This window comes from Mytilus trossulus, chromosome 2 (assembly GCF_036588685.1).
Source record: "Mytilus trossulus isolate FHL-02 chromosome 2, PNRI_Mtr1.1.1.hap1, whole genome shotgun sequence".
In the NCBI taxonomy this organism is placed as follows: domain Eukaryota; kingdom Metazoa; phylum Mollusca; class Bivalvia; order Mytilida; family Mytilidae; genus Mytilus; species Mytilus trossulus.
The window spans coordinates 99,373,168-99,399,067 of record NC_086374.1 but is presented as its reverse complement, the minus strand read 5'-3'; the positions used below and the strand labels follow the sequence as shown (position 1 = coordinate 99,399,067).

The 25,900-nt window shown below is 32.4% G+C and overlaps 1 protein-coding gene across 1 annotated transcript; it reads right to left on the bottom strand.

Annotated features, from left to right (window-relative positions):
- Positions 1 to 646: 646 nt before the first annotated feature.
- Positions 647 to 19,270, bottom strand: LOC134708520 (putative DBH-like monooxygenase protein 2). The gene is made up of 9 exons (XM_063569139.1): positions 19,148 to 19,270; positions 11,517 to 11,715; positions 10,151 to 10,283; positions 9,648 to 9,752; positions 8,265 to 8,444; positions 6,632 to 6,804; positions 3,062 to 3,305; positions 2,378 to 2,474; positions 647 to 1,950 (listed from the first exon to the last, which is right to left on the bottom strand). The coding sequence occupies exons 1-9, from the start codon at positions 19,150 to 19,152 to the stop codon at positions 1,359 to 1,361; spliced, it is 1,728 nt and encodes a 575-aa protein (XP_063425209.1). The 5' UTR covers positions 19,153 to 19,270; the 3' UTR covers positions 647 to 1,358.
- Positions 19,271 to 25,900: the final 6,630 nt, after the last annotated feature.

Here is a 25,900-nt window from a genome sequence, read left to right as displayed (position 1 = left end):
AGAGTATTTGTGTGTGCTTGCATTGGTACCGGTCTGATAAGTCGAGATTTTTTCAATAATTTTACAGGTTGTAGTTATTTATATATCAATTTTCGGATATAAAGTTCAGTTTCTCTCGGAAAGTATAAAAGCTAAAGATTTAGATTTTATTTAGATAGTTATCTTGCTCAGTTGTATATCAGTGTGTCGTACTATAATTGCATGAAGGAATTTATACTACAGCATTTTAATTAATCAATAAGCGTACCTGATATCCTTAGATCAGCTGCTATATAGATGTCGCAGTATATTCTTGATCATTCAAAAAAAAGGTATGGACAAGAATTGATTTTTTTTTCTAGACTACAGTTTAAGAACAATAATAGAGTTTTGACTTGACGTATGAACTATAAAAGGACTCGGCAGAACCTCGCATTATCCAGTTTCTAAATATAATCCTTATATCGTTGATATGTCCAGTCAACACTTATTCTCTATTTAATATACTATGATGACCACCTGTCCTCAAATTTCCAAAAAAATCAGAAGACAATACTGAGATATGTTTGAACTATAGTTGAAGGCATAAGAAGAGGTAAGGATGGATTTTAAGTATATCATTCTCTATATATCATTAGTAAACTTATATAAATACTGGAAACAATAATGTCAATCAATAATTTTAATTCATGAATATTGAAATATGCAAAAAGCATTAACACATAATTATGCAGTAAAATTCGTTAAAAAAAATGAAATAAAATATAAACTTTTAAGATGGGAACTAGTTATTAATGTGAGAGCACCAAAAAGATAGGAAATATCTATGCTTCAGGATGGCCCCTTTTTGTTTAAAGGGATCAGCAATGAAAAGAACCCGGATCATCAATTTTAATTCGCTTGTATGATTATCTCTCAAAGGTAAGTTGTATTTTTATATCCTTAATAGAGTGTTTTGCATCATAGCTGGTGCAGTTAAATCCGAACCGTATGCTATAATCGATCAGCGTAAATGCAGATATTTCGGACAGTTTGCATAAATATTCCAGAGCAAATTGTCCTCGACATCATCTTTAGTGATGTGTATGATGTGGCTTCAGTTGACCTTACACAGCCAAAGTTTAAGTTAAATAAGTTGACTTCGGCATTACGGAAAGGAAAAGCGATACGCTTCATCGAATCGACGTAGGATGTCAACAATAGAAATGTTTACCATGGGGTTTGTGTCATCGACTTTAATGTATCATGCCTATTAATGGTAGATGCAAGTTTTTTCTAGAATAACGAGGTAAATGTACAATGTAAAGCAAGAGGAGCAATTGGTGTTATTTCAACTCTTATCGAACTTTTGATTGAAGAGTACAAAGGGTGTAAAATATTTATGTGTTCATAATATACATAATCAGAGTAAACAGAAGCAGTGAACTGATCCCATTCAATCGGTCGGATTCATTAACATTGTCATTTGTAAGATTTTGAAGGTATGCATCGGCAGCCATTTCAGCTTTACATGAATCAGCTGCTACAATGAACGCCAGCATTTCCTTATTGTCCCACCGAAGAGACATTTGTCTAATCAATTCGTAAACGTCACCTTTCATACATGGATGCTCTGCAAAAAGGACCTCAAGTGTCGCTTTGCATTCAGATAGACAATTTCCGAACGGTTTACAATTTGCCATTACTTCATCCTTTACGCGCTTTGTTTCGTTTACATTGACATTCATAAAATCAGACCATTTGCAATCTTCATGTTCTCGTGTAATCCACAAATTGCACATTGAGATATCTTTCCATGCTGTACACGTAGAGAATGGCATGTTTGAAGCAGGGTAAAAAGCCAGGAATCCGAAACACATCTCATCACTTGTAGCATCACCATAAAACGTTGTTTTTGGCCTAGAAAGGGATTTGAATTTGCATGTCGTTACAATTTCGTCTCCTGGTAGCACTTGAACTGCAGTTGAGTACCTATAACATATTAAATGAGGGTTTTTTTTTTTTTAATTTACATTTTTAATCTTTGAATGTTTATGTTTAAATGTTATAATTTAAAATACCTACCAAAAAGTAGAGTGGTAGTCATTACAATAATGGCTCTAAGGACAATTAGAGAGTACAATAAGATAGGTTTCGATACCAGTAATATGAGTCAAGTTGTAAATCGACTCTATGCCAGACGCGGTTTTGTCTACATAAGACTCATCAGTGACGCTCATATCAAAATATTTATAAAGCCAAACAAGTACAAAGATGAAGAGCATTGAGGATCCAAAATTCCAAAAAGTTTGTATTATATCATGTATATATATAGAAAAAAAGTAATAACAATAACGTATGTTATAACACTGATTTTTAAAGATTTCATAGCTACAAAACAAACGATTTATACACTCACTTTTTCTCTACAGGACTGTCATAGTTGTAAATAACATCATTTGTGAGTTCTGTGTAATAAACGCCGTCTCTGTATACCTTAATATTCATTTCATGTCCTGAAATATTTTAACAATAGAATGATCAATTTCTTTGTCAACTCTTAGTTACTATTTCGGTTTCAAACACTTCTATATGTAGATATAGGAAGATGTGGTGTGACTAATTAGTATATTGCTATACATGAACATTATTCCCAGTCATGTATCATCAAGGCGTGTAACCAGGTGTAACGACATCATTACATCGTTTCAAAGCAAAGAAATGACATGATAATATACAGTCAACGCATTTTGACTGTTCAAATAGAACGAGTGCAGCATAAATGTATATAACAGTAAATTAAGTTTGGTTTTAAATTACAGGTGATATAAAGTTTGTCCCAACAGTTTCAATAATAACAAAATCACCTGGACTCAGGGGCTAGCTTGATTAATGAATTCAAGGAACTACAAAGATTAAAAAGTGTGTGTTTAATTAATTCGTATGCCAAAGTCGCCATCTTGATTAACAGCTTTGATTTGGTATAACAACATTCAACCCTTAAGTTTTGAAATGCAAATTCGAATAGTATTGACATCGTTATTGAAATGAGAAACACAAAGCGCATTTTAATACATATTTTCTAATGATAGTGAAGTGTTACCTAGATAATGCATATGGTTTGTAGCCCAAAATATGTTAATTGGTGCTTGTATTAATTTCCTGGAACATTCTGAATGGCATTTCCCTACTACTGTGTAACTCTGTTGTCCTGGTGGAATTTCAAGGTCTGTCTGACCAGTCATCATAATACCAGCATCATTATCTCGGAGTTTTGGAGTATAATAAAGAGTGACTCCCGATGAATCTTTCCAGTTGGAAACTAACTGCGGATTGTTCCAGTGAAACTATGAAATGACAAATCATATTTTTTAACAATTTAGTATGTTTGCCAATGAGACAACTCTCCACAAAAGACCAAAATACAAAATGAATCGATAATCACTACAAAACAAGAAAAAGATGAATGGAACAGATTTCTCATTGATGCATTTTTATCTATTTTTGAAGAGGCATTTATCAAAGTTTCATATTATCCAATGTGGTATGTGGTATGAATGCCAATAAAACAACTACTCATGTAACTTCAAATGAAGTGGATGCAGTTGTTCATGTCTATAAAAGGTAATAAGATTGTATCAATTTGTTAAGGTTTATGTACCCTTCTGTAGCCATTTTTGTACGAATTTTTAAAACTTCAATTGTATAAAAACTTCAGATATAATGAATAATAGAGATAGGCCATTGTGTACATATTCCAAGGGGAAACTTGATGCGAAGCATTAACTTTTCTGTTCCACTGCATTTAATAGAAAAAGAGGACTTTATGGCAAATAAATCAAGATTTTTATAGAAATCCACATCCTTTATCGTTGTACTCTCATATTTGGCAATTTGATGACTGATAGATATAGGATTATTGCATGCAGTGCTATCATTGATTTCCTTAAAACAAGTTTATAAATGTAGTTATTGGATAAAACAAATATAAATGTGGACAAACTCAAGTACACCTTTTAGGGTGCGCTCGACTTTAGTGACTCAGCACGAGGTGTTTTGGAATTTACAGGTTGCTTAGAACTTTTTGTAAAAAATAAACACTAGCACATCATAGAAAATCAAGTGAGTAATTTATGTTTTGAATTTTATAACAAAAATCTCTGTATTAAAGGCTATGGATTTTCTTTATTCATTTGCAACAAAGTTCTCTTTTTCTATCAAATGCAATGAAACAGTAAAAAATAATGCTTTGCATCTAGTTTCCCCTTGGAATATGTACTAAATGGCCTATCTCTATTAATCATTATAGCTGTAGTTTTGATACAATTGAGGTTTGAAAAATTCCTACAAAAATGGCTACAGAAGGGTACATAAACCTTAAATGTTAACAAAATAAGTCCTCTTATCAGTAAAATACGTAAAACACAAAAGAAATTGTAAAAAGGTTACTATGTATGTATATCCGTTATTAGCATGATGTACAAAACTATTCATATTTAAAACAGTTAACCCAGGCCTAGCCTAAACGGTGACACAGCCGATGCTGTTTGCAAAGTAAATTATGTTACAAAAATGATTAACTGACACACTCGAATCAATAAAATGGCTAAATATAATTTAGATGGCATTGCGATATGAACTTGTTACTTTTAAAGGTCGGTCATTTAAAGACGTATCAACCATATCGTTTACGTTTACGTATCCGCATCTGCAAATTTATCAAAAACAGTATGAGATCTCGAGCTTTAATTTTATGTACTTTCAATAATACAAATGAGCAACTGATTAATTTCTAATGCAATAATTAACAAAACAATTAGGAAATATCGAGTTTTGGTGAACATGTAATTCGACTTTTAAAGATATTCTAGATAGTTGAACAGTTTACAGGCATAATAGGAGTGAATACGGTCAAATCGTTTATATGTGTGCTAACTTGTGCTCACGTAGAACCAAATTGTTATTTGACAAATAGAGTACTAGAGCATTTGCATTAATCAAGTATTTGCTGACGTATCCGTATCGACGTATCGTGTAACACGTATATGAGGAAAGGGTTAATTAAGTCAAGTTGGTCCCGATGAAAATATTATATAATGCATTTTATTTTAATTGAGATCGGGGTAAACTCATTTTTGTAAACAAATCTGGTCGATAAGTATACGTCGATCCGTGCACGTATCCTGATACGTGAATAATGCAAATGCTCTAATACTCAGTACTGTTTTATTAAATGTGCATGTATGTATATGACATATGAAGACAACTCGTGTTTCTATAACCAGTTATGATAACATTGCAAATGAACAATTTTCAAAAGTTCCTTACATGTATATAAGTAGTACATTTGTTTTTTTGTGTGTGTTTATTCATGTAAGATCTTGAAATATTTTTTTAACTAGATTATCAAAGGATTGTATACGATATTCATGTACCTGCCCTACATTGGCTCCTTTCCCAGGGCATGTAAAAGTAGTTGATAGACCACTTTTTATTATTTTTACAAAGTACCACTATTGCAAATTTTGAAAGTGAATGTTTGATTGTTTGGAACGTTAAGTGTTCTTAAGCTCGGGATCACAATATATTTTTTGATAAATCTGCAGATGCAGATACGTCAATGTATACGATACGGTTGATATGTTTTTAAATGACCGACCTCTGTTGATATTGTTATTAGCAAAACGTGACTTTATCGTGAGACTGGATTGTTTCCCTTAGTACATCCAACAAAGCGTAATTGTATGAGCTATGGATTAGCCGGTTAGAGCACTGCCTTTTTGCACAGACGTCACTGGTTTGAGTGTCGAAGGAAACAATCATGTTTTTGTAATATATATATGACGCAATCCAGTCATTTAACAAATTATTTAAACTTGGATTAAACTGAATAAGGAATTTAAAATAAACATAAATATGACGCACACCGACACTTTTGAAACAATTAACAAAAAAATCTTTATGGTTGAATTTTACTATCTATTTATGTTTGTTCACAGAAAATTTCAAAATGAGATGAAATGAGTGTAACTTTTTGGAATTTTGGATCCTCAATGCTCTTCAACTTTGTATTTTTTTGGTTAATAACTATTTCGGTATGAGCCTCACTGATGAGTCTTATGTAGACGAAACGCGCGTCTGGCGTACTAAATTATAATCCTGGTACCTTTGATAACTTTTTACACCACTGGGTCGATGCCTCTGCTGGTGGACGTTTCGTCCCCGAGGATATCACTAGCCCAGTAGTCAGCACTTCGGTGTTGACATGAATATCAATTATATGGTCATTTTTATAAATTTCCCGTTTACAAAACTTTGAATTTTTCGAAAAACTAAGGATTTTCTTATTCCAGGGATAGATTACCTTAGCCGTATTTGGCACAACTTTTTGGAATTTTGGATCCTCAATGCTCTTCAACTTTGTATTTGTTTGGTTAATAACTTTTCGGTATGAGCGTCACTGATGAGTCTTATGTAGACGAAACGCGCGTCTGGCGTACTAAATTATAATCCTGGTACCTTTGATAACTTTGTATATGATATTTCTGAAGGCCTAATGCACATACCAAAGCTTATGAAAAATGTCTACAATGTCAAAGGAACTACGAGTGAAAGTAATGTATATCATATCTTTTTGTGAAATACTATTGTCAATATCGTTTTACTATCAAACCTCTAATGCGGCCTGTTTGAATCCACTTTGACCAATACGGAATCCCATTGGTCCATCTAAACAATATCCAGTAAATCCAACCGCCCATAGTCCGATCATTTGATTACAGTTACTAGCTGCGCTCATGCCACATTTGGTAACTGTGTTAAGCTGTTCGTCTGGCACTGGGTCCTCTATATAAGTATAAACATTTATTTGTTTAAGTTCTTTAGATTCAGACATTTCAAATTGAAGTTATTTTATCTCGATAGTAATTAATACTTATCTAATTCTTACATGATTTATCCCTTTCCTGACATGTTGATTATTTTTATTTAATCAACGTGTGGATCGTTTTATCTCAGTTCTTCATTGGTCAAAATCGATTATGACGTCGAATTTTCTTGCTTTCCTCTGAATTTCCTATTGTAACGGCACGAAAAATGGCGACCGTGGCATATTTGAAAAGAAATATTGAATTTGTCTGCATATTGTTCGAAAATCATAAGAGAAACAGATGCCACCACAAAATTTTATCCACTCTTTACAGTTTAATTTAAAATATTTAAAACACTCGGCGAGCCTCGCGTTTAACATTTGAGAATTTAAATGTCTCGAGTAGATAAATATCATATCACACTCAATGCAGTGGATAAATCTTTATACAACACAAATGATGTCAGTCCCAGCTGTTATGTAAATTAAAAAGAAAATTTAAGACACTGTCAATTTAAAAAATAATGTTCAGCATGTCAAGCTGAAATAGTTACGGAGCCCTATATGATTCTGATGCAATAGAAATGTGACACATAACTAATTCACATAACGTCAACTTTTTCCGAGTGAGTTTAAACATTGGTACAATAGTCATTTTTAAACGTATCAATGGATACTGTTGTTCAGGAATATTGTATGTTAGTCAGGTCTCAGGCAGGGTATATACTGTGACATTCCCGGTTTACAGTTCATATCCCCTGAGCCGAAGGCGAATGAGATATAAGCCCTAAGCCGGGAATGTCACAGTATATACCCTGTCTAAGACCTGTATTACACATATATAACGGATTACGTCACATAGTAACCGGTGTTATTATGACGTTTTTGAGGTTCCAATTGGGCATGAAAACGTCGTATATACCCTGGCAGTTTCCTGAATATGTACTGACATCTCTGTGTTGTTATCCAATTACAAACCTCGACACGTTTGTAATCCGTAATATTATAAATTATGTCATATAATTAATATCAATGTTGTTTTTGTCCCCGATTGAAGTTTTCTTCAAGTTATACATTCATGGCAAAATTTTCAAAAATATGCTTACATTGCATTTTCACCTTGAAGGGAGGAGGTAAAACAAAAGTAATTGTAAAAATTAATAACTTTGCACATTTTTGCCATGTTTATACACTTAAAAAACATTTTGAGAACAAAACGAACTATATGAGGCCGTTTTGTTTTACATCTAGATAAATGATATATTTGTCACATGACCTGTATTTGTTTGGTTGTATGTAATGATTCTTATTGAGACTTATAATTACATTTTTATACATCCTTTATTTTTAATTTTTCGACATTGAACATTTGTAACTATAGTAAAACCAAAGACGATTAGGTCGCATGATACATGTGTTGTTGTCATAGTGTACCTACCATTCGGATCACATCCGTAAATTATTATATGATGCATGACCATCTCATTATCTATGTAAGGTTCATATGCCATCAGATGATAATCTTGGTCAGAAGGAAGATTGAAGATCATACAGGAATACGTTGTTTCTTCAGCTGGCACTGCTGTCTCAGGAAAGCGAATGGTTCTATTTAATGTCTCTGAAAACGTAAACTTCTGGATTAATGAAATTAGACAAAAAGTATCATCGTACTATCCAAGCAACTTTAACCTCATATCATTAAGTAATAAAAAAAAATCAAAAACCGACATATCTTTTTTTTCTATTTCTTATGCGAAAGGATCTCTTTTTAATCGTTTAGGATTATTTATATAACAAAGTTTCAGTTGCGCCAATCATACATTTCATTTTTTTATCGCATCAAACTTGTTTGACAAATTTCTTTTATTTCGAATGAAGCATAATTCTAGGATGAAGGAAAAAAACAGAAGATCACTTCGGACGCATGCACTTAATAACTTGTTATTTTATTTTTATTTTTTTAAAGTTAAGTACTTCCGTTACATTCTCTGTTGTTTCTTTCATATGTAACTAGAAATGGTTTATTTTCAAACGAACAGACAGTGTTTGACATATTATACATACTCACCTTATCATACACGTTTACATCAAAGCTCACTTACTTTTTTATTATCTATTGTTTTTTCATGCAGATATATTGAAACAAGAACAATAAATTTGAATGTATAAACCCAGGACAAATGTTCATGTCACTGTGCTATCTAAGTCAGTGGTTGTGTCAGAGGTAATTTTTTGATGGCAAACTTTTGTCATATTATCTAATAGTTATTTAAAACGTTAAACATTCACAGCTTTATCAGAATTGGCGTTATGTTGTGATGTAAACGTACTTTCATTTCACCGTGTTTGTATTCCGGGTAACTGTTTTCACTGGAGAATATTGGATGTACATAGTGTGAAAGCGTCGATCTTGATATCGTTGTTTTTTGTGTATATAAGACCGGTTTATTGTTTATATAAATAAATGGGTTAAAATTAGATTTCCAATGAACCAGTTTAGTTAATCTGCGTCAATCTCACAAATAATGTTGATTGATGATGGATGATAAGGAGGATATTTTCATAACTTCAAACACTTTCAACAATGTTCGAGACATAAAACTTGATATAAACCAAAGAGCAGATTTGTTCTTACAGAAAGTTCAATTATAGATATTGACATAAAAGATATGTTTCGATCTCCTAGCAGGGGTTCGTCAGCTAAGCCCATTTTCTATTGCCTTTGTCCCTTTTTTTCTTTTACAGTACAATAGTAACTAATAAAAAATCTTGCTCAATATCTTTAACCTTTGTGTCATTCTCTACCAATTCTGAGTGTTACCTGGTTCTTTCAAAACATCGCAGTTTTTCAGTCCATCTTCCACTTCACAATCTACCCATCCCTTATCAGCATCGCATACAGACCCATCTGATAACGTACACACTCCTGAAAATTGTCATAATTATCAAATAAATTCATTGCTTGGGTGTTTGATATCAGATATTAACTCAATGATGCCGATACAATCAGTATAAAACATAAATGACCCCAAAAATAAAAGAAGAATGTGTCTGAGGTCACGATTCTCTACGCTCAAGATTGAAAAAAAAACGTTCAGTTGGAAAGACGAATGACCAAGGCTAGCTCTTATTCATGCAACATTTTGCTTTTTAGGACCAAAAAATAAGCAAATATTCGTTAAGAAAAATCTAGCGAAGAAATTATTTTCGCCATTTATGAAACAAAATGTAATTGAAGCCTAAATCTAACGAAATTCCGTTACAACCGAGAATGACATTAAGACCTCCTGATCGAAACATGTCTCACTTCAGTTTCAATCTTACCTGGGTGTGTTATATTTGATAAATGTGATGGTAAACTTCCTTCTTTCCAGACACATTTAGGATCTCCAAGTTCTTCGCCATTTGTTCGTCCGTCTCCATCAGAATCTTTTCTACATAATTCAGGTGTCCATGACTAAATACAAATGAATTTCGGTGAGATTGTATGCACGAGATCCGTCAGAGCCAACGATTTTCTACATGTTATCAATTATTTTTTGGTTCAAATATTTTATACTCTATTTTATATTCTATTAGAAACAAACAAACAAAGACAAATAATAAGTAATCAAAAGATAATCCCAAAACACTGATTGATTGTTGGTTGCTTAACTTTCAATAATTGGTGTTGTATACTTAATCAAACATGAATAAGAATAAAGGATGATACCGTATATGCTGTCTATAAATAATCTATTTATAAAGATCAAAATACTTAGATATGATTCAGAAAAGTTCACCTACTTCGAGATGCACTGCCTATTTCGGAAGTCAGTGGACAAATGGTTGGTCAAATCAATAAGCCACAGCCTGAACCCTCGACCTTCTTGACCATGCACAGATTGTGTAATTTTTATTACACACGGAACAAGAAATAATGGCCAATTTTAACATACGTGTCGGCGTATACCTCCAACTCGGACGAATGCATCTCTTTACATGCATTTGTTTTTATATATGCCTACTTTCTGTATTCTATTCAACTGGAGTTGTAAAATAATTGTATGTCTGGTGTCATTGCAAAATGGATTATGACCATTCATGAATAAAAATGAATAAGATAATCAGTTATATGAAATTGTTAGGTAGGATATTTTTAATAAGCGACATACCACAACTACTCTACCCAATGTGTTTTACATTTTTGACCTAAAAGGTTCCAATAATGATTCAAATGTGAATACTCAAATGTTCCGTTCATGTTTTTTTCTCTAAATTTTCGGCTTTTTCAATGAAGTATCACTTTACTTGTACATGTTTTTCTTGAAGTGTATTATAGTTTTGAGCTACTAAACCCACTTTTGATTAACTTCAAGAACCATTAATTATAAGAAACATTCATGATTATGAACACCTAGTGTAAACCTAATAAAATGACTCGTTTAGAAAGTCCGAACGTTCAAGACCCTACGTTACAAATCTATTGCATGCATAGTCTGCCTCAATATAAAACTTTGATCCTTATCAATAAAACCTCCAAAGATGGTTTCAATCTTTTGTTCTTTATCTTGGTCAGGCTGTACAAAACAATCCTTACGACTTCGTATATCATATACAGGCATATATAGATAAACACAACACGTCAAACAAACAACAATTAATATATATATTTTAATTGTGTGGTATAAAAGATATATTTTCAACATACCAATCCCGCTGTTTTAAAATCCAAACCAAACTGGTTTCTACTTCCACCTCCAAGTGGATTGTTGTGACCTACACCATGCCACAAGTAGTTCGCCTTACATGGATGTGGTACTTCGTTACCATTCGGAAGGATATCTTTAAATTTAGGATAGGCAGTTGCAATACCGACACAGAAAAGAGTTTTGAGTAATGTTTCAATCCTTCAATACAAATGAATAAATAAAAACATAAATAAGTTATTAGATTTCAAATAAAAGACAACATGCTATAACAATAATTCTAATATCAACATGTTTCTGTGATATAAAAGGACAGCACCAACTGATTGTCCCGTCGCCATCATGTTCTTCCGAGTGATTCTGCTAAGCTCCATTATATAACTTGCATAAAACAAATAAACTAGCTTTACAAGTTCAGTGAAAGACGAAATTATTACAATTGTACAAACAAATATATCAATGTCAAGGGAGCATTTGTAGTACAACAAAATAACAACTGTTTGTCAGCAATATACCCTTTGACTATCAGTAAATACAAAGTGAGATTCCTCAAATACCATACCTATAGTGTATTTCAGATGTATAATGATAAATAAACAGATGAAAAATTGATAAGTCTTTAACAGTAGAAAAGAAATGATATACAAAATATATATTATAAAAAAAATCATAATCAGATAAAAGATGCATATGTGTTTATATCTAGCTAAGAGGTATGCACGCATTAAATCAATAAACATAATATTATATACAGTAATGGGTGAGAGCAAAGCTCGAATCCCCATATGGAATTAACTGACCCCATATATACCGTATAAGGTCACTAGCACACTATGTAACGAATTTATCTTACCGACTATCTTAACGTGTGAAATTTGGACCTATCAAAATGAGCAAGTCTTAACATGTTTAACCCCGCCACATTATTTATGTATGTGCCTGTCCCAAGTCAGGAGCCTGTAATTCAGTGGTTGTCGTTGTTTATGTGTTACATATTTGTTTTTTCGTTTATTTTTTATATCAATAACGCCGTTAGTTTTTTCGTTTGAATTGTTTTACATTATCTTATCGGGGCCTTTTATAGCGTCTATGCCGTATGTGTTTTGTTCATTGTTGAAGGCCGTACATGACCTATAGTTGTTAATGTCTGTGTCATGTTGGTCTCTTGTGGACAGTTGTCTCACTGGCAATCATACCACATCTTCTTTTTATATTCAATGCTGTTAGCATTAAGAAACTACTTCCATTGATTTTACAAAAACAGAAACAAACAAACAATGAGAACTGTTTAGGTTTAATTGTGTTTTATGAATATATTTTAATCTTAATCATCAATTTCTTCGATGTTGAAATCTTTTTGTTGTTTTTTTCAGTACCGATTTGTTTTTATAAAGGGACGTAACACCACTACTAACCGTGTATGAAATAAGCGCCGCATCGCTACTACCTTATATGGAATATTTATTTTTGTCGAGTTCCCTTTTTCTAAATAAACATTAACTCATGCACTGACAGCGATACCCTTGGTTCTTCATTTGTAACCATTTAAATAGGCCGCAGAACAAAATACAGATAAAATTGAGAATGGAAATGGGAAATGTGTCAAAGAGTCAACAACCCGACCATAGAAAAAAGAACAGCAGAAGGTCACCAACAGGTCTTCAATGTAGCGAGAAATTCCCGCACCCGGAGGCGTCCTTCAGCTAGCCCCTAAACAGATGTTTATTTAAAAATCTATATGGCCTTTGTAAGAGAATATTGCTCATAAATAGTGTAAGGTATGAATGCCAAATGGATGACAAATATGATGCAATTTAAATTTGAGATTACAAGTTAAGGTAGTATGAGTGTCTTAAATAAAAATAATAGAAGTTGTTCATAATTTGCCAAAACGTAGTATGTATTGATTTATGTTCAAAAATATAATAAAAATGATATGTCATCGTGCATTTTTCAAGCTAGAGGTTGTGACAAAATGTCAAATTTTGTTTTGATTATACAGGAAAATACACCATTTCTTATCGGAAACTTAACTAAAAGATAGAGTTGTAAAATAAATTACGAAAAGGCTTACTTAATCGTTAGCTGAAATAATATATTTCACTAGGAGAAATATTTATTCTCACACCGGCCAATTAATGTGAAATTAGCAAACAAAATGCAATTTATTTGTACTACCACCGTCCATTTCCACTCCAAATAGCTCACCAAAACGCAAAAACATTTGACTTGGGGAACAAGTATTGTAGATATAGTAAATCACAGGTGATAAATAAAATTACAGACACCTTGATGATTGAACAAAGGAAGAATGACGCTCATTGTTCTATATACTAACAATAAAGTTGGGGTTGAAGTTTTCACGGTCCATCAAACCTCTTATAAATGTTAAATGTATTGCCCGTAGTAAAAGAGGGACGAAAGATACCAAAGAGACAGTCAAACTCATAAATCTAAAACAAACTGACAATGCCATGGCTAAAAACGAAAAAGACAAACAGACAAACAATAGTACACATGACACACCATAGAAAACCAAAGAATAAACAACACGAACTCCACCAAAAGCTAGGGGTGATCTCAGGTGATCCGGAAGGGTAAGCAGATCCTGCTCCACATGTGGCACCCGTCGTGTTGCTTATGTGATATCAAATCCGGTAAATAGTCTAATTCGGTAGGTCACATTCATGAAAGGGAAGGGGATTGTAGTTACGACGTAAGGAACATATCCGATATCATTTGTGAAACGGTTTTCCATAACGGTCAACCAACTCGTGATGGCGTCCGTAAAATTTACGAAGGGATGATTTCAACTTCACCATTTGGAACTCTTGGTTTAATAGCTTCCTTGTAAGCAGCAACCCTCTATCAAGAAAATCATGATAGGAAATGCAAGCACGGGAATAACCTAAATTTCACAATCGATATAATGTTGTATTAGTACATGTACTCATTTTGAAACATGAAACTTTAATAGACTATTGAATAAAGTTACACTTAAACTTGTTATTTGGTTTACATGCTGAAATCATTTCTTTTGTCGTAAAGTTTTGTTTTCAACCGACCCTCCTTGTCAATTTCTAGATGTAAGTCAAGATATGAGGCCGACTTACCTGTATTTGTAGTATCCTTTACCTCTAGTGCAATGGGATAGATGCGAAATGAACTTAAATTCACCGTTCAAACACTACTTAAATTATTTGTTTGTCATTTGTATATTTTATTTGAAACATTGTACGGACGACTCAAAATTTGAGCGAACGTGTGAAATATGACATAAGTTTTGAGAACCATGTAAGATGCATGTATTGATTTAAAGAGACGAAAATCTTTTTTTTTACATTTATTGATATTTCAGCGAATGTTTTCTATCAAATACAGACGGAAGGACAAAGACATGCGGTTTCTAAGCATCCTTTTGTTGTTGGGAACATTCCTAAAGACTGGAACCTTAATTAATTAATTAATCCTGTATTAAGTGTTAGATATAATTCCAAAAAGAAAAGTATGGAATTTTGAAAGACAAATAACTAGTTATCAATTATATAGTTGTATTTGTTTCTTTACTATACTTTACAATGTCAAAAAAAATCCAAATTTCAGTGATTATTTTTTTTTATTTTAATTTTGTTTTTGTTTTTTATTTATTTACTATTTTCTCATCTGTATTTTCTTTCTCTATGGAATACAATTTTCTCTTTATTGAACAATATGGAAATAATGGATACATAATAATATAGTAACGTATATTTCATAAATAAGAATACTAACAATTCCTAACTAATTTAAATTCAAATATGCAATATAATGTTTAACGAGGTCGGGATAAGGTACTGCCTCTTTATATATCTAACTAAAAAATGTTAAAAATTCTCAATAAAGTATGATGCAATTATCTAAAAAAAGAAAAATTAAAAAAACCCAAATTTAATTTGAAGCAATTATATGCTTTACTTTGGGTACTGTTTAATACTTTTTGGTCTAATTTTTCTGTAGATACTCTTTAACCTCATTTTAAAATTTGTAAATATCCTTCTGGGTAATTATGTTATTCACTTTTCATACTTACTGTCGGGTTGGCAAATAAAGCGATGCGCCGAGACATAAACATGTGACTACATTTTTGTATTTGTATATTTGCATTTCATATTCATTCCTTTGTATAAGTTTTAAATAAAGTAAATATGTTTTGTTGTGAAATTCACACAAACCTCGTATGATGAAACGCTTGAATAGGTCACCTGTCTGAAAATGTGTAATATGTTCGAGATATATAACTTTTATATATGGTTGTTGAAATAAATCTCAAACTAGTCTGTATTTATTTATAAAGATGCGAATATAACCGCAGTCGTAAATGCATCAGATATTCGTCAAATCTATCTATTTTTTCTATCCGTGGAAAAGCGTAACCATTATAATAGTTTTATATAGTACGTGAATCCACACAACATTGTTTAGAAAGAGTTACTATTGTTTTGAGGAATTTATTTCTATCCACTAGCTTGAGGTGTTTTGGTTTTCGTCAATTCGCAACGCAAAAATAGAAAATAAAGGTAACCGCCAATCAAAATCCATTTTTCAATTGGCAAGCCTTTCCGCTTTTATTTAAAATTATCGAATTTACGACTCAATAGGTGGAGTTTAGTTATCATTGTCGAAACAATTCATCTTATCGTCTGTTAATGCATTACCAAAAATGTAACTACCATTGTCTACGTGCGGGTCACACTAATTAGATCATCTATGATGATCGACCGTAAAGTATACTTTACGCCGTACATCTACAATGGTCGACTGATAAACTATCATTATCCCCGATACATTGTGATTATCTATTAATGTGCTTCCCGCGTTTCATATAGGTGTATGTTTTTGTTTACAACATATATATTAAAACGGTAAGGTACTAAAATGATGCCTCAGATGCTGTTAACACTATTCCCGAGCACTTAAAAAACGGAAGCTTTAAACTTGGTGTTGTATACCATATATAGTACCAATGTCAATATATATGCAGCATGTATTGTCTGTGATTTTGCATACTTTAGTGTTTAGTCTAACAATATTAATACTGCACTTGTCCCGCTCAATGCAATTGCTTGAGGTAACATGTTTACAAAAGTATGACTGATCATTCCTTTGAATCATTGATGTAAAATTCAAAACTATCGACAAACAGAAATTGGTTGCACAGCTAATATAAAAAAAATTATACGCTACAAGCAACCATAATCAATCTACTGTCCAAATATAAAATAACTTGCTTCCAGAGATCAAACAAAGTTTGGCCAAGGTTGGTAAAATGAGTGATGTAAAATTAGAAGCCCAAAAGTGATGGTTTTTTTAATTGTTTTTTTATATAAATATTTGTGCATAAGGTGATGTAAATTTTATAACTATCAGTTAACAGGAGTTCCTGCACAGAAAATGTAAAATTTCAAACATCATCAAACTGCAGACCAAATATAAAATCAAACACTTTCATAAACAAACAAAACATTGGCCCAAATAGATTTGTAAAGTGAGTGATGTAAATTTTCAATCTATTGACTTACAAGAAATGGCGGTACAGCAGATGTTAATTCTGCTTACTCTCTACAACTCAACATTATTACGATACAAACTTAACTAAAATCGTTCCATTTCATCTAAGTCAATCAGATTTGAGTGAAAAAAATCCTACACAAAGTTCTTCGTCAAACAGACAAATAGATTCGAGCGGTTACTTAGCTTGCTTTTGGTGTTAGTGACTAGGGTTAAAGAGACCGCCTTCCTAAAAACTGGCCACATAATTAACGAATAAATCATTTATCATTTACAACCAGTACAACCAGGAAAACTTTGTTCCCAGTTTCTACCATTGCACATTTGAGAACACTAATAAATCGGCGGGGCCATTAGATGTGACCAATCCGTCATGTGTTACAACAACTTATTAAAGCTAGGTTTTTGCCTTTGATATTTGACTCATTTAATACTGGTTTATTTTTGACAAAATGCATGAGTGTTATTGTCTTACTTAAAAAGATAGTTTACATCCATTAGAATATTTGTAAATAGATATATGAAGATGTGGTATGAGTGCAAATGAGACAGCTCTCCAACCAAGTAACAATCATAAAAAGTAAACCATTATAAGTCAATGTACGGCCTTCAACATAGAGCCTTGGCTCACACCAAACTGCAAGCTATAAAGGGCCACAAAATATGACTAGTGTGAAACCATTCAAATTGGGAAACCAACGGTCTTTAGTTTTCTTTGTTGTCTTCTAAATTATTATTTGTCTATGAGTTTGACTCTCCCTCTGGTATCTTTCGTCTCTCGCTTCTAATCTATATAAAAACGAGAACGAGAAACAATTATGAAGAACAACCCCTGAACATCAGATTCTTGACTTCGGACGGGTGCAAACATAGCAGCCAAATACTTATTTTGGTAAATTCGCTTTATCTATATCTATATATTGATAACAAGACCTCAAACTGATGATATATTGAAAATTTAAAAAATGACAGGGGAATGGTTTTATTTGTTACATTTATTAGACTTTTAATTGTCGTAAAAAATATTGAAAGGAAACATTCTCTTTTATTGACAGATAGTTAACTCCGTGCAATAATGGGATTTATATAGAAATTGTGTATTGTATATGATCGTATAAGTGCATAAATTATCACTATACGTTTTAACACCAGGATATGTATTTAGACAAAAGAAACAACCACAATGACAAAGTCAGTGGTTATCTATCCGATATAAGAAAAACACAAATAAGAATACTCATCACCATGGTTAACAAAGAATAATTCAAGTTAAACAAACGAATGGTGTTATTTGTTATATTTATAAGTCTTTGTAATTGTCGCCAATGAACGATGAAGAGAAAGTATCAAAGCTTGAGATTGTGTGTAGTCCTTAGGATATGGGGATGATATAGAAATTGTATAATAGTTTAAATTATTATCATTCACTTTATACCAAGAAATGAACTTAGACAACAGAAATAAAAAAAAAAATGAAGAAAATTTCAAATTAAAATACAAATTTAATTATATATGTTATACACGACAGAAAATACGATCAAGTTATTTAAATGGAAAATTCATCAAAAACTATCTCAACTACGACACATGTGATATAGGGAACGAAATTAAAAAAAATGGAAATCATGACAATGTTCATATTAAGTATTCTTGAAAGAGGTTTCTAAATTTCATCTTTTCTCGGTTATAAATGTTCTTCTCATAAAAAAACTGATTGGTTAGTTAAATAATGGTGAAAACATTCGAACACTGATAGTTCATCAAATACGAGTACGATATTTTATATTTTCCCCTGATAAACAGATTAAAATGTTACAAAGACAAACATCTCTTTACTCTCTTTCAACACATCAAAAGAAATCACAATTCTAGACAACTAGGGCGATTGTACTTTAAACTGTTCATCTTTAATTTCACAAAGTATATCTAAATGTCCTAAAAAAAATCAATCCCCGATTTTGTATAGACAGATAAGTAAACAGGTCTCTGTTATAATCAATCGCAATCTCTATCTAATAAATTTAAAAAGAAATATACTAGTTAAAAAAAAATCTTGAACTACATAATACTGGATTGAAAAATTTACCTCATTATACTAGTCTTTCAGTATTCCTCTGGCCGTTGACTAAAGTTTTTAAATTTATATTCAATCTAGTTTTAAAAAGGGTTAGTAAATGGACCGAAAAATCCAAACCATGTGATTTTGATTGGCTTTTGTATATGAAAGATAATTATGTTTAGTACACATGTATAAAGATACATTACAGGAACACTCAATTTAATTGTAGACTATATACGAGGGTTTGGATGGGGTTAAATGATTAAAGAATAATGCTCTTAAAAAATGAAGAGTAGAGAATAACGGGCAAAAAAATGAAGATTAGAGAAATGCGTGGTCTAATTTTTTGAAGATTAGAGAAATTTGCGGTCTAATTATTTGATTAGAGAAAAAAGCGGTTGGCCTTTCTTATCGTTTATTATCTATACGATTTTTGTTGAAGTTGACCATTCTCCTTCATGAGCCAAGGACATTGATACTTTTCTTACCCGACTCAATTCAAAATTGTTTATGGGAGTTTTTTAAATCATGTAGTTTTTTTCATCGAAAATTACATCAGATACAAATTAATCATTAACTTTGCAAAACATTGCACAAGAAAATCCTGTAACCTTATTATAACATTTTTGACTTTCCTTCGGTTTAATTTTGTTATTCTATATATTTATACTTACATCCTGGTTAATAAATGGCGCGATTAGACATACACATGTGACTACAATTTGGTATTGGTATATTTGCTTATTATAGTTTATTCCTTTGGAGAAGTTTAAAATAAAGTAAATACATTGGGTTGCGAAATACACATAACCTCTTAGTAGGGATGAACCGCTTGAAAAGATCACATTTTTGATAATATGAGGTGAAGAAATTGACATAAAATAATCATACTACTTTCTTTGGATGCTGAAAAAAATCCAAAACTCATAAGATTTTAATTTTTCAAAGATCCGATTAAAACCACAGTCGTAAATGCATCATATATTCCTAAAATCAATGTTTCTCTCCGTGAAAAAGCGTGACAATAAAAATCTTATATAGATGTATTTTTTATTCAAAAACATGTAAAAACGGTAGTGTTCTTGGTGTCTCAGATGCTGCTATCTCCCCATTCCCCAGCACTCAACAACATGGAAGCTTTTAAACGTGGTTGCGTATACTATAGAGTTAGAATGTAATTGAATTTTTAGATCCATGTTTCAAAATTAGTTCTTCATTTTATTAATAGAAGAGGGCAAAGGATACAAGAACTTATTGATAGAAAATAAACTAACAACGACAAGGCTTAAAAAAGAAAAAAAGACAAACATACAAATAAGAGTACACAAAATAGAAAACTTAAGACTTAGCAATAGGAACCCTTCCACAATTGGGGGTGATCTCAGGTGCTTCGGAAGGGTGAACAGATCCTGTTCCACATGCGGTACCCATGTTGCTGTACAATATAAATATGAATTACACAGTCATTCGTTTTAGTAACTTATAAGTAGAAATAAATTGATATGGTCACTTTTGTCTTAGATTGTCGATATGTTTTACTTAGCATTACATGAATGACTTCTAATGACGTCTTGACGCTGTACCAGTTTTTATGTTTTCTGCTTGATATGTGAGAGAACATGGTTTATTGTCTCGCCTGCATTTAGCGTCATAAAATGACATAATAATGGGTATCAGATAACGGCGACGGTGTAAACTATTCATTTAAAGAATACAAATCGTTTATGCAGAAGTCTTATTCAAATTATTTGCACATTGGTCAACTACTAAGCATAGCACAGTTTACCACATGATGATGAGTATACGTAATCAAAGGTTGTACGATAACCTGTAGGTATTTTCATCTTTGTTCTTTTGGTCTCAATGGATACTTTCCCTATTGGCAAGTATATATCTCAATACCATAGTCGAATGCGGCCGACTTTGAGTGATTTTGCATCGTATGTACAAAGGAAAAACGCTCTTTAGACGAAAACACAAATTGAGAAATCGGGAAAAAACGAAGAATCGCGAAAATGTATATCGTTATTTCGCGTTTTTACGATTTTACATTTCGGAGATGATATGTTTTTTCTCTAACCCAGGATAATAAAACTGCGTTTATACAGTTGTTATATGGTGGCTACAAGGCGAGTTAGAGGTATCGATTATGTAGAGACCTTTATTATTCGGGTTATGTTTTTTTCAATTCCTTAATTTCATGCAAAACATTTCTCAACGGCACATGACAGTAGTGTTAGTATATGTTACACTATTAAAAAAACGAACATAGTTTGAAGTATTTGATTTAAGATCTAAATAAAATATCACAGTTATATTTCTTATACCTCAAATATATATTAATGATAGTCTGTAAGTAAATGTTCATGTTAACCTTAAAAACAATCATTTTTAATCAGTTAAGGGATGATTGTTTAATATTTTAATAGATCTACGACATACCCTGTTGTTGTGTCATAATCACAAGTCTTTGAGTTAAAAAAAAAAAAAAAAAAGGATTCATCTTTCACGACTGTCATTCGTACGTCAGGATGTACAATCCACTCTACGATTGTTTATATACTAAGGAGATCGTTTCATTATTTCATATTCCTCGTCGTATGCTTGCATTCTTTCACTGTCCCTGTGGTATCTTTTGTCCCTTTCTTACTAGAAATAGCGTCTGAAATTAGTGACTAATATAGTCTTAACTCTGTTTGAGAATACTGCAACTGATTTTTAAAGTTTGTTCCTGCGTTGTGCTGCTACGCCACAGATAGTTTCAAGTCAGTAGCATGACAATTGTTTCCATTCGTTTTTAATTTTTCTCGGAGATCAGTATTTTTGTATTTTAACTTTTTTTTTGCGACGTAAACTAAAAACAAATGCTTAATTTTGTCCATCTGATGAGTTAAGCTTTTTTGAACTGATTTTTATAGTTTGTTCTTATGTTGTACTGTTATACCACTATCCCGGTTAAGAGAAGGGTTGTGATCCCGCTAAGATGTTTAACCCCGCCACATTATGTTTGTATGTGCCTGTCCCGAGTCAGGATCCTGTAATTTATTGGTTGTCGTTTGTTTATTTGTTACATATTTGATTTTCGTTCATCTTTTGTACATAAATAAGGCCATAGTTTTCTCGTTTTAATTGTTTTCATTGTCATTTCGGGGCCTTTTCTAGCTGACTATGCAGATCGTTGAAGGCAATAAGGTAACATATAGTTGTTAATTACTGTGTCATTTTGGTCTCCTGGGAGAGTTGTCTCATTTGCGATCATACCATATCTTTTGTTTTATATTTCAAAACTAATATGTCTGTCAATAAACTTCAAGTACTTAGATGACTATAATTGAAAAAAAAACTTTTTTTAAAATTAAGTACATGAAAACAAAGAAATTCCTGCTTTTGACGGTTGACAGATTTTGATTTTTAACTCTACACTACACTTTCAAAAAGTTTAATCAAACAGATATGTTCTTATCTAATTAAATATATTTTCTTCTGTTTATGACGTCTTAACATTGAAGCCGTTGGGTGTGTAATGATTGATATCTGGAAATACCCGATGTATTTATAAGTCGAAATTTGGTTAGCTTTCAGTCACTATAAATAGAAATAGATTTATACCTTATGTTTGTTGTCTTTTTGGTCAGAGTATTTGTGTGTGCTTGCATTGGTACCGGTCTAATGAGTCGAGCTTTTTTTAATGATTTTACAGGTTGTATTTATTTATGTATCAATTTTCGGATATAAAGTTCAGTTTCTCTCGGAAAGTATAAAAGCTAAAGATTTAGATTTTATTTAGATAGTTATCTTGCTCAGTTGTATATCAGTGTGTCGTACTATAATTGCATGAAGGGATTTATACTAAAGCATCAATAAGCGTACCTGATATCCTTAGATCAGCTGCTATATAGATGTCGCAGTATATTCATGATCATTCCAAAAAAAGGGTATGGATGATGACTATGAACAGATTTACTCTTTAAGTGAGAGGACATCGTGTAAATAGAAGAACGTAAACGAATGGCGAAACTTTCCAATGGGAAATCCCAAATTCATGTCGTAAAACAAACTACCATTACCATTAAAAAAAAGAAAAAAGGCCAAAACACAAACACAAACAACAGCACACACAAATTACATAGAATAGCCTTAGCAAACCAACCTCACACATACCGGATGTGTTCTCGTGTGCCCCGGAAGGGTAAACAGCTTCTGCCCTACACGTTATTTCAAGTCATTTCCACTTTTCTTGAATACAGTGTATGTAAAGTGCGGATCCAAAAATATCATTTTTACTGTATATGCCAGAAATTTCGGCTGTAGAATGATAAATAAACAGACGACTTTTTTTTTATTTTTGAAGAAAATGAAGAAAATGAGTTAAAATGTATATGCTAAAGACTACATAATACTAGTAAAACAAAGTAAGAGATGCGAACGGGTTTTTTTCGCGCCTAAAGCCAAATAGCTGTGAAATATATACCAAAATAGGTGAATATTTAGGACATTTCACGAGCAGTTCGTGCAGGTGTTTTATAACTAACAGATAAGATATTGTTGCAGAAAAAATATTCATTTCAACACAATTATCAAAGTTGTATAACGTAGAATAGGTTTTGTCTATCAGCGTATTTTTTAAGCATGTAAAGCAAGACTTTAGTTAGCGTGCTTGCTTTGTTTTTTATTGTACAATCATTATGATAACATCCAATTTAATTTAAGTATTATAATTGCATAAATACAGGTTACACTATGCCGATACATATTGTTTTAAGATGTCAATCTTATTTGCAAAGTTTGTATAAACAATTATACAAACGAAGCAAGCAAGTCAACCAAAGTTTTGCTTTACATGCATTAGGAAATTAGCTGTAAGGGAGCTACCATTTGATTTTTATGGGGGGAAGGGGGGAGGATGATATATGAAAAAAAGGCAGGACAGGATTTTGAGTAAAAAAAAAGCAGGATGAGTAACTTGGTAAAAAAAAAAAGGCAGGATGACAATTGTTGTAAAAAAGTCAGGATAAGCTAAGAAAAAAAGGCAGGACCGAATAGATTGAAAAATAAAAAGGCAGGACAGAGATTACAACTAAAAAAAGGCAGGACATGATTTTTCATCCTACCCCCCCCCCCCCTAAAAATCAAATGATAGCTCCCTAAAACCTTAATTTAGCCGACTTGCTCAAACAATAGATTAAGTAAGAGACGGAATTGATGAAATGTAACTTACGGAAAAAAGTTTGATTTTAAAACACTCCAAATAAATTCAATAGAAATAACATTTATTTAAAATGTATTCCATTTAATTTCTTATAAATCGTATAAGGATCTTTATCCTTGTTTTTTTTTTTTTTGTATCCATTTCCATATCCTTGTTCTTTTATCCATTTCCATGACACTTCACCACTAATTACGTACATCTTGATATAGATTGAATCGTTGGTTTTCCCATTTAAAAGATTTTACACTGGGGCCCTTTATAACTTGCTGTTCTGTGTGAGCCAAGACTCTAGGTTGAAGACCGTCTTTTGACGTATAAAGGTACACTTTTATAAATTGTGACTCGGATGGAGAGTTGTCTCATTGTCACATATGTCATCTTATCAATCTTTTGCTCAAACCGAAACGAGACGGGATAAAAAGGGATAAAAAACCATTTTTTAAATATATTTATAATGGGCTTAATATGAGTCAGAAAAGAGTAGAATAGTGGTTCGCGTTGGGGTATAAGCGTCACGCGGAATTGTCGATTTTTTTTGTAAGCGTGACACGTGGAAGTCAAATGATTGTGTCGTGAAAACGGGAAATAAAGTATAGCGGGACACGTGAAATTTAGAAAAATGAGAACTGCATAGTATAGTGGGATACGGGAATCTGACAAAACAGTAAGCGGGATCAGGAATCAGACCCCCCTCCCCCCAAAATGAGACCCCAGAATAAGATATTTATTTATCTTCATCCTATTGTTACAGTCATGCCATCAATAACAAATGTATCCCATGCATGCATTTTTATATGTTTGGTCCCGTTTTCAAGTTTGTGGTCTCCAAATTTATAGACAAAAGTCCTTATGGATATTTGGGGTTCTTCGACATGCTGAATCTAACCGTGTATCCAGTTTGGGGATTTTTTGCCAAGTTACCGAAATAGCCCACATAGGTCCAAAGGGTCTAAGATCATCAAACATGATTTGTAGCATGCATGTCATGTACAATTACCCAAATATGCATTGTTTGACCTCTGTGGTAGTATCCCCTTCCGGATCTAGAAATTTTCATAAGTAGGGGCCCGATGACTGCCTAAGAGGATTATTCTATATAATAGTAACCATTTTTTTCCCAAAAGGGGGATAACCCCCTATCTCCTCTAAATCCTCCTCTGGTATCGAGCTGTGCATTACGGATCATTTTTTTTTTGTATCAATAGTGCTCTACGTCACGTACCAATGCAAACAAAAAAGTTCGCCCACACACCATACAGCCCTTACGTTTCATGTTTTAATGACTGTGGATAATTTATGTCACATACCGTTTCACCTTATACAGTTAAAATCATGCAAGCAACGATCGAGTCAAGAACATTTATTCTACTTAAAACTATCTTTTTCAGAATATGGAAATTGAAGCAGTTGAGGGTACAATTGGGAAAGAGAATCTTTTATAAGCTTTTCCTGTCACCATTGCGTTTCAAGATGCACATTTCTCTGTTCGCAAGTGTATGTATTGCGTGGAAGATAACGTCCTCAAATGTACTCGTCTCAATTTTTCACAGACTGCACTAAAACTCCGCCAT

Excerpts from the sequence above, each read along its gene's own strand:
- LOC134708520 (XM_063569139.1), bottom strand. Across the intron at positions 10,284-11,516 it reads ATTTTAAAACAGCGGGATTG|TCATGGACACCTGAATTATG; the intron begins GTATGTTGAAAA and ends ATTTGTATTTAG. Across the intron at positions 1,951-2,377 it reads GACAGTCCTGTAGAGAAAAA|GTACTCAACTGCAGTTCAAG; the intron begins GTGAGTGTATAA and ends AATATGTTATAG.